General features: G+C 32.8%; 1 protein-coding gene across 1 annotated transcript; it reads right to left on the bottom strand.

Annotated features, from left to right (window-relative positions):
* Positions 1-7,920: 7,920 nt before the first annotated feature.
* LOC126692389 (uncharacterized) lies at positions 7,921-9,499 on the bottom strand. Its single transcript, XM_050387983.1, has 3 exons — positions 9,277-9,499; positions 8,459-8,629; positions 7,921-8,237 (listed from the first exon to the last, which is right to left on the bottom strand). The coding sequence occupies exons 1-3, from the start codon at positions 9,469-9,471 to the stop codon at positions 8,169-8,171; spliced, it is 435 nt and encodes a 144-aa protein (XP_050243940.1). The 5' UTR covers positions 9,472-9,499; the 3' UTR covers positions 7,921-8,168.
* Positions 9,500-10,369: the final 870 nt, after the last annotated feature.

Genomic DNA, 10,369 nt, shown 5'->3' with positions numbered 1-10,369 from the left:
AATGGAGTTAGTGTTGTCACAAATAGTGGCATAACATACTATGGTGTTTTAATTGATATTATTAAGTTAAATTATTGTGACCGTATAAGACACGTTTAATTCAAATGTAGATGGGTTGATGTTCATAGTATTAGGGGCTATAAGGTTGATGAGTTTGGGTTTCCTATGGTAAATTTGACCCGCTTGATACATTGTGGGGATAAAATGATTGATGAACCATTTGTCTTGGCATCTGAAGCTTCACAAGTTTTTAATGTTGCAAACAAAAGAGAGAAAGATTGGTATGTTGTTGTTAAAACTAAAGCGAGAGATATGTTTGATGCTGGTACTGGTCCACAGTGTGATGATGATGATGATGATGATGATGACGACGCATATACATATTGTGAGCACGTTCCTTACAATATAAGTATGAATGATTATTTCGGTGGTGCGAATGACAACCAAGGCTGGACTCGAGATGATATAGAGGGCATGACAATTGACGCCTCAGTCAGTGGGGACTTAGCTGTTTCTGGATGGGACGACATAGATGAGAATGATGTTATTGACGATGAAGAAGATTATGAGGACATTGATGAACCGTAGACATTATTTATTACATGTATGTATAGTTTACTAACCCACATGTTCCTAAGTTGTTGATAGCATGTCTCTTTATGCTCAAACCTTTAAATCTAGCGCAAGGTATTTTGTAATGATAGTTATTTAATATGGTAGACGATTACTTGCTTGAAGTATATCCTAAATAAGTACATGGTATTGATTGTTACTATAAGCATTGTAGCCTTTGCACTTCCTTTCAATGCAATTATTGCTGTATAACTATTACTATGTTTGTGTTTTTCAGGTTTTGGAGGGAGGAATGGGTAGAAAACGGCGACTACAGTTAGTGGAAAGTGGGCAGTGCTCTTCTCACGCAATAGGGAGCCAACAAGAAGAGACACATGATGCTGCATTGGAGGAAGACATTCCACATGGCACTACATATGATCATGATGCCATAGAACCTCCAGGTATGAACTCTACTTTTCAAATTCTTGCTTCCATGTGTGTGCTAGTTGTGATGTGAATATTGGAAAGTGGTTTCTCATTGTGGTTCACTATATACAAATGACGTGGTAGCAACCCTTGCTAATGTTGAACCACATACAAAATGTGGTAGTGCACTAATGCGAGACATTTGGAATCTACTGCTAGGAACAAAACATGTACTACATTTGAATGGCCAAGGCCAACCAATTGGGGGAAGCGGGGCGACATTTAAGAGGTGGGTAGGCACTATTACAAGAAAGTACTATATGTGCCTAGTGGTGCCTATTGATTGGTGGGAAGTGCCTATCCAGTATAAATGAGAGTGTTGGGGGGAGATTGAGGTAATAGTGACAACAACTTTGGCATGTTGCTTTAATATTATCAAATTATAAGTATGGTTATGCATAGTTATGCTAGATGATTTAATATAGACTAGAGTATCATTATGATTTATGAGTAGCTATGTAATCATAATTTCGACAAGGATCAACTTTGACATGTATGTTGACTAAGAGTATTCTTTCCAGAGATGATGGGCCATCCCTGCAGACAAAGTCCCGCTAGCGAAACAAGAGGACTGGGCAATGCAACTATTGGGGAACCTGAGAAGGGCGCATGAGACCTTGTTAAAGAAGGAACAATGTTTAGAAGGTATGAGTAAACAACGAGTTGTGGACAATATACCAAACAATTGTGATGAAGAACAGTGGAAGAAGTTGGTGGAATACTGGTTTACAGAGGAAGTACAGGTACTAACATTTTTTGCCTATTGAAATTATTTGCGGTAACAATGGGTTGATATTATTGGACTTTACGTACCATATTAGATTGATGATGTTGTTTGGTGGAGATTTGTGTGACTACATTTGTAGACAAAAGCTTTGCAGAATAAGGCCAGTTGTGGACTCCAAGAAGAAATACCTAGAACTGGACCAAGAAGTTTCGCACAACTAGTTGCTATTATTGTATGATATCTACCTCTTACATTATTTCTATAAAAAAAAAACAAAAACCGAATATGCTAAATAGGCTATTGATTTAAATATGAGATTTAGTCCTACACATATTTTATATATATATATATATATATATATATATATCTTTCTTACGCTATTCTCACAATTCAGTTTTCTACCATAATAAGCATATCAAAAAGCAAATCTGTTAAAGAGGTTACTTTTATTGAAAAAGTCATGTGCTTCATTATTTGTGGCCTTGCCCTAAAGCTATATCATGGTTCATCACTCATAAGCCTTTTCTTGGGCTAAGCATATTATGAATGGAGCTACTATAGTTTGTGTAGCGTTAGTTGATACAAGTTCATCTATTAGAGAGTGGTTTGTGAAATTCCAAATTTGATTTCGAGAAAGAAAATTTCTTAGCAACCATAGTTGCAAATTTAATTTATTAATCTTGGATTACTTAATACATTAGGAAATTATAGACAATATAAGCTCTAGATCATAAGGCCTTGATCTACTAGACTCCTCTGTAATTACTTAGCAAATAATTTTCTTTTAAAGAAAATAATTTTTACTTATTCCCTTGGAAAAAATTTGGGAATCAGTCCATACATGAAATATAGTCACACTTTTGGGATCAATTTGAGAAATTGTCAGCAATTCTTTTGGGGAGATTGTTTAGAATTTATCATTGAAGTTAATATTACATTGGTTGTTAATTTTTATAAACTATGTTTACTAACAAATAACTTATCAATACCTATTTCTAATTATTATCTGCCCCCTACAAGGGCTTAAATTTCATTTGAAGTGCTAAACAGGTGCTGGGAGGGGATATTTATATCAAGGGATCCTAATGAACGTTCTAAAAGTATTGATGATATAACTTTTTGCTCTCTTTCAAATTTTCTCCCAAGTATGGCAAAATTTATATTTTAATGTTTTCTACAATTCCAAGCCGAAGTCATTAAGTTATTGTTAGGACATATGTGGTTCACATATTAAGAACATATGTCATTCTTTTCTTTCATAAAAAAGAAATCCACATCTTTTATTGATGTGCGCATTTATTTATTTTGATATTGATAATGCATGTGTATGAAAGATGTACAATAAGGCATGTGTGAGAATCAAAGCCCTTAAAAGAATGGGTCCGTCAATGAATTATTATCATATAGTGGGTCAATCAATAAGTTTTTGTAAAAAATTAAAAAGATTTCACCATCGAGATGGCAAGTTGTTCTTTGTAGTAGGTAAAGAGGTAATGTTAATGGCAAATCCAAATGAAAATGAGTAAGAAATTACCAATTTAACCACTATTAAAAATGTTATAAAAATTATTGTGTGTACTGTAGCATTACTTAGGTATGATTGGTAGTTAGGATGTGTTTCTTTCACCCAAAAATATTTTCTTCCTAATTTCAGGTGTTTGTTGTGATGACATGTGCTTTATGATATTTTTATGATATTTACTAAATTTTGTATGTTTCAGATATAGAATGTCCTTTTAACCCAAAAAAAAAAAATATATATATATATATATATATATATATATATATGTATATATATAGCATGTCCCTTTTGTTGAAAATGTTGGTCAAACCTGAAAATAATGGTCAGTTGATTGTAAAATTTTGTGGCATTTTAGGGGCAAAATGATTTACACTTTTTTTTTTTTTGGCAAACTAGTTTACATCTCATACAAAACTCAAGAGCCCTAACCTCTACCCCTCACTGTCAGCAGCTGATATTCTCGCCCTAATCATTAGTCACGGATCTTGCCATCGACTGTTGATCTCACCCTAAAAACTAAACTCTCTCTATCAATATATTTTCTTTATTGTTTTGGGATTTGGGGATGGAATTTGTTTATTATATATTTATTTAGGAGTTGAGAAGATATGAGAAAGTAGTAAAAAAAATTCTGGAGCATGTTCATGAATGCAACCAAACACATGAAAGTATATTATTTTTAGGAAAATGTTTTCACTTGAAAATATTTTTTTATTAGAAAAAATTTTCAAGTGATAAGATGAAACCTTACGCTTCGTTTGTTTCGATGAAAAACATTATATAAAGATATTCTGTGTTTTCCCGTATTTTGTAGTATTAGGAAAAATGGGTTAAGGTACTATTACTTTTTGGAGAGAAATTTAGAGCATTCACATTAGTTCGTGCAAAAATTTATGTCTATTTATCATAAGAACCTACTTTTTCTATGAATAAGGCAAGAGGTACAAACTATTTTACAAAAACTTTTATAAACTACTGATGTGGTGAGTGATTATTGGTAAATGAAAAAGTGATATTAATGGTGGGTCTAGATGAAAACCAATAAAAGGTCGGCCACATCAGTAGTTTGTAAAAATGTTGTAAAATAGTTTGTAGCTGTAGCATTACTCTTTTTTCTATATCACACAACCACTTTTCAAAAACACCCACATCAAATTATTTATTCTACATTCTATTTCATTTAAACAATCATGCTTCATTCTTTGTTTATTCTTATCTTTAGAGAGAGAGAGAGAGAGAGAGAGAGAGAGAGAGAGAGAGAGAGAGAGAGAGAGAGAGAGAGAGAGGAATTTGATGAAACAGGAGGTGAGAGAATTTTTTAAATGATATACAAAGCTACAATAACTGTGTATAATTACACAATTACTGTAGCAACTTTGCAAATTTACACATTTTTAACTTGACTGATATAAGTGATTTTCATGCTTGAATATGTAAAATTACCACATTTTTCTATTATACACATATTGAAGCAAATGCTCTAAGACCCTAATTATGCAATGGTCCAAATTAATTCATGATGGTGGCAACCTTATTGTGAAGCTAAAGTGCTGCAAAAGACAAATTTTGACATAGTGATATGGTTACAATGGAAAAGGCCTTATAGGAAAAACCCAACGGGTGATTTATAGCTTACAACCAATTGAAAATTTTACTATAGTAGAATGGAAATATGACAATGCAAGAATATTGCAAAAATTTACCTAAATATTACATCGTAGCAAGTTCGCCTCTTCACATAATGTTCTCTACTTCTTTAGGATGACTTAATAAGACTTTAAATATATCCTAGAACTCTAGTTCATGAGTTCTTAGGTCTCTAGGTCATCATCAGTCATGACATGAGAAAACTAAAATCTCGTATGGCAATCAATTGAGTGGTGTAAAGCTTGTAGTCGAGATTTAATGAAGCGCAACCAATTGAGTTGCAGTAAAGGCACTAGAAAATCTTCTTTTTAAGCATATCCTTGAGCCAATTATTGTGCCTCCAACGTAGATCTTCAAAACCTAATTTGGACGCTAAAATAACAATTCAATTACATTGAAAACATGATTTTGGAAACGGTTTTGGCAACACAATATATATATATATATATATATATATATATATATATATATATATATATATATATATGACCCTAACACTTCTTTTCCTTGTTATATGTTCAGTTGACAAAAATGTGATAATCAATAAAATGGTTAAGTTAACAGGTGTTCTAAGGGCATTTGTTAAGAGACAATTTTAGTAAAGCTTTTATTTCACTTTCTTGAAAAATATAAAAAGTTGTCAAAAAAATTAGTTTTTTATTTTATTTAATTTTTTTCCCATAAAAAATTTCTAAGAATATTTTCTAAATCAATGCCCTTAAAGTATCCGTTAAATTGTCCCTTAATAAAAAATGTAAACTTGGTTGACTAATATATTGGAAATTTAAAATTTTCAAGATATCAATTTCCACATTTCTTGGGTTCTAAAATTGCACTTATTATAATTGTTACCCCTAAAACTAGTAAAATTTCACACCATTTTTTTATAGGAAAATTTTCTCACCATTTTAGTATTTCAAAAACCATATTGATATCATAAAAAATAAAAAATAAAACCATATTTTTTTTTGGTAAATAAAAAAAATCATATTCTTAAGACTTAACAAACATTGACATCGAAAAGCGGAGACTCAAAATCAAGTGAAAGAAAAGAATATTATTCTCCTAATATTGTATCATTATACAATTTGAGATTTAGTGCTTGGTTGCTCAAATTGGTCAAGTAAGAAAAGAAAAAAAAAATTCAATCATCTTTTTATTGCATCATCTCAAGAGTTGTTGTAAACGCCTACAATTTTTCGTTGTCCCTTTTAGCTAGTTCTTTTCCCCATAAACCGCTAAGCACTTTATGCATGTGGAGGTGCCAATTTAATGGCAAGGCCCTTGGCCCCTTTTAGCTAGTTAGTTTCCCCACAACTACTTAGCGTGTGCTTTGGTTCCCATAATAAATTATAGATCTCTCATTTAATTAGTTGTTGGTGGATGGTTGCATGGGTAGAGCCACTTCCCCCCCCCCCCCCCCCCCCCCCCACCCTAAAATTATTTTCAACAATTTTTCTAGTCCAATACAAATTCAAATAAAACAAAAATATTGGCCCACATCCAACCCAGCCGGCCAGCCCAAAATCCTTAATCAAACAAAATTCTTCTCCTCTAAACTAAAGGCACTTCCAGCCTAACCCTAACTCTAAAATCCCTAATCCTAATCAAACAAAACAAACTCCTCTTCAATCCTCACCTCACGCCTTTGCTAGAATTCTCAGTCTTCACGTAGTCACGCCTCTGCGCTTTGCTTAACTGCCTCAGTTCATGCTGCTTGAATTCCCAGTCCTCACATCATGCAGTGATGTCTCACCAGCTCTCTGTGACACCAAAGCTCCACTAGCCGCTGACCTCATCTAGCCTTCATCACTCAACCTCAATTCCTCAAGGTATCTCATTCAGTCATTCTCATCTCAATTCTGTCTCTTTTTCTCTAGAACTAAACTAAATATTGAAAAGCATAATAGAAATATCAAATATGTGTATGTGATATCCCTTTGCCAACAAAACAATTTATGTTTATTTGACTTTGGCTTTTTGTGTTTATTGTTATTGTATTCTTTATTCTTGACCCACTAACTTTGTGACTCAGCCTTTTTGGCTTTTGTATTGTTTGTCTCTTGAATGGGTCTAGTTGGGGCTTGAACTATGCAGTTGGGTAGTAAAGTAAGTAAATTATAAAAGAAAAAAAAAAATCTATGAAAGGCAATTGGGGTGAGGGTCGTGAGACTATGTAAGAATGAATTTTATATGATAATATATTATATCTTTGTCCCAAGTTAGTTTATCATTTTTTGAATCGATTTTTTTTTGGGATTGAAATTAGGGGCCAAATAATGAGCCAATGACAAACAATTGATGCATTCTTTATGAAATAGTTGTATGTCATTCAAAACTTAGGTAATTTGTAGAAACAAATGTTGATACTTCAATGTCTATTGAGCATCCCTCCATATGTTCAAGAATTCAATCTAAAGAGATAGACCGTGATCTAGGATCACGTAAACAAATATATGAATTCCTTGTCAATAAACAAGATGAAATTTTCGACGTGCTTATCTCATAGCTGGTCTATATCAACCTAGAAACATAGGGTATCCATAAAAAGGACCGAAAAATCATCGACATAGTTCCCAATCTTTGTGGTTTGAATCACATGAAAAATTGGTTAAATTATATTTAGTATATCTTTACTACAACCCGGCCCCCAAGTAATAATTCTTGGCTATGCCCCTAGATGGTTGAGACATTAGAGCTTTTTTTAATATGAATATCCTAAGTATCCTACCAATCATATAAACGGTTATTTTTAAAAAACATTTCCTTGGTCCATCACACATTGTAATTTTTTCTTTGATATATTTAAGCAATATTCCAAGTATTCAGCCAAATAAAATCAGAAGGAGAAAGATATTTAAGCATACAAATGAAACTAAATGCTTTATTTGAAATTACTTTATTAATTGATCTCTCAAGTCTCAACACATAAACCTACAAACACTACGTAGTATATGTATCAATTTTAATATTGAAATTACTTACCAAAGTCCAAAACTATAAAAGTTCAATATTGAATTCGAAGATTCAAACTTTAAAGAGAAGTAATCCTTAATGGTTTATTCAAATGAAACTAAACCAACTGGGACGGCAGACACCATTTGTAGTGCCTGCAGATAAATAGCACTACCTTTTCCACAGATGAAAGCACTCACATACTAACCACCCATTAGGCCAAATTAACATATCCAAGAATCAATTAAAGTCATCATCTCGATACATGGAAGTGAATTATTGCCTTGGGAAGTACCTTCTTTGCTGAGCCAGGTTTAGTTGTGTTGTCAATTCATTATTTTCCACCTGGTAGTACATCATAAAACCAAACAATAGTCATCAGACTATAGAAAATTTGAAAAACAACATGAACAAAGTGCAGGGTTCCAAATCAAAATGAATGAAGTGCAAAAATTTTAAGAACATTTTCTTTCAAATGCAAAACAGCATATATAGCCAGGGAAACACCCTGCTGCTGACATGGAAAACATAAAAAGTCAAGAAATTATGGGGTCTGTGAGCTTCACCTGAAGTGCACGCAGCCAATCCTCGTACTGGGACACCACTTGCCTCTGATGTTGCAAGTCCAAGTTCAGATGTTCTTCATACTCATTCAGATGTACATTTTTTGCATCCACTTCTCGCTGGAGAGCAAGAGCTTCATGATCATATTGATGATAATTCTCATCCAATTGCATCTGTGAAAATTTTAAAACAGTAGAAGAAATTAAACTATATATCTCCTGCTAATGTTGCTCAAATAATTTGCAGAGAAAAGCACAGAATAAGATAGAGAGCTCTTCAAGCCTATAGCTTAAATCCTTTGATGAACAGAAGTTTCTTCCTATAAGTGTAGTCTCCTTTTTATAAACTACTCCTTCCATCAAGGAATTTTCATTAACAAGTCTCACTATATACCTATTCACAAAGAAATTCCTAATTGGATGAGTTTTTATCTATTTCTCACTCTAATTATAATAAAATAAATTTCTCTATTTTTCAGGAATGAATATGATAAATCTAAGTCTAAATGTACCCTATATATATGTGGGTCACATCACATTTTCCTAAAATAGGGAAATTCACAATAAATAAACAAAGCCATAAAAAGAAACAAGCCAATATTAGAATTAAAGGAAAAATAAAAATTTCCTCACTTTTAATCCACAAACTATCAATTGCTACATTTATAACCTATGAAGTTTGGACTGGAATGAAATTAGTAGGGTTACTCTAACATCTACATTTTAATCAAAACTTTAAATGGTCAAATGTAATAATAATAAAAAATTGTTGTAAGAGGAAAGAAAAGGAAAGAACAATAAGGGGAATTAAATTATAATACATCTTTGGCTAACTGAAGATGACATTTCTCGACAGTGTCTGCATTTGTTTTGATCTCGTTCATGAGAGTCTTGAACAATCTTGTACCATTAACTCTGGCTTCATGTTCAGAGTGAGCATTCCATATCTGTCTAACAGAGCAGTCCACCCAATAATCAAGAGCTTTCATGGGAGCGTTATGTAACCTCTCGCTCATGATAGTTTCTTTTTCTTTCTTCAGCTGCCTTCTTGAAAACCAAACAAGAAGTCAAATTTTTAAGCCAATAAATAACATGTACTCAGGTTTTCTTGGACGTTTCAAATAAAATCAAGATTAAATAAGCTACAAGAAAATTATAAAGAAAAAAAGCAATTGATATATATATTTTTTTTGAGAGAATTTCAACCATTAGGCCATATTAACATATCCAAGAATCAATAAAAGTCATCATCTCGATACATGGAAGCGAATTATTGCCTTGGGAAGTACCTTCTTTGCTGAGCCAGTTTTAGTTGTGTTGTCAATTCATTATTTTCCACCTGGCAGTACATCATAAAACCAAACAATAGTCATCAGACTAGAGAGAATTTATTCTCAAAAAAAAAAAAAAAAAAAAAAAAAAAGACTAGAGAGAATTTGAAAAACAACATGAACAAAGTGCAGGGTTCCAAATCAAAATGAATGAAGTGCACAAATTTTAAGACCATTTTCTTTCAAACGCAAAACAGCATATATAGCCATGGAAACACCCTGCTGCTGACATGGAAAACAGGTTGAAAATTCTGTCCAAACATAAAAAGTCAAGAAATTATGGGGTCTGTGAGCTTAACCCGAAGTGCACGCAGCCAATCCTCGTACTGGGACACCACTTGCCTCTGATGTTGCAAGTCCAAGTTCAGATGTTCTTTATACTCATTCAGATGTACATTTTTTGCATCCACTTCTCGCTGGAGAGCAAGAGCTTCATGATCATATTGGTGATAATTTTCATCCAATTGCATCTGTGAAAATTTTAAAACAGTAGAAGAAATTAAACTATAATCTCCTGCTAATGTTGCTCAAATAATTTGCAGAGAAAATCACAGAATAAGATAGAGAGCTCTTCAAGCCTATA

The sequence above is a fragment of the Quercus robur genome, chromosome 7, assembly GCF_932294415.1.
Source record: "Quercus robur chromosome 7, dhQueRobu3.1, whole genome shotgun sequence".
Lineage (NCBI taxonomy): Eukaryota > Viridiplantae > Streptophyta > Magnoliopsida > Fagales > Fagaceae > Quercus > Quercus robur.
Note: the sequence above shows the minus strand (reverse complement) of the source record. Positions and strands in the feature narration are given on the sequence as shown.

What these genes read in the sequence shown, in the direction of transcription:
- LOC126692389 (XM_050387983.1), bottom strand. Translation starts at nt 9,471, where the DNA reads ATGAGCGAGAGGTTACATAACGCTCCCATGAAAGCTCTTGATTATTGG. An exon ending in ATCTTCAGTTAGCCAAAGAT is followed by an intron (nt 8,630 to 9,276) that starts GTATTATAATTT and finishes AAATTTTCACAG; the next exon opens with ATGCAATTGGATGAGAATTA. An exon ending in ATTGGCTGCGTGCACTTCAG is followed by an intron (nt 8,238 to 8,458) that starts GTGAAGCTCACA and finishes ATGTACTACCAG; the next exon opens with GTGGAAAATAATGAATTGAC.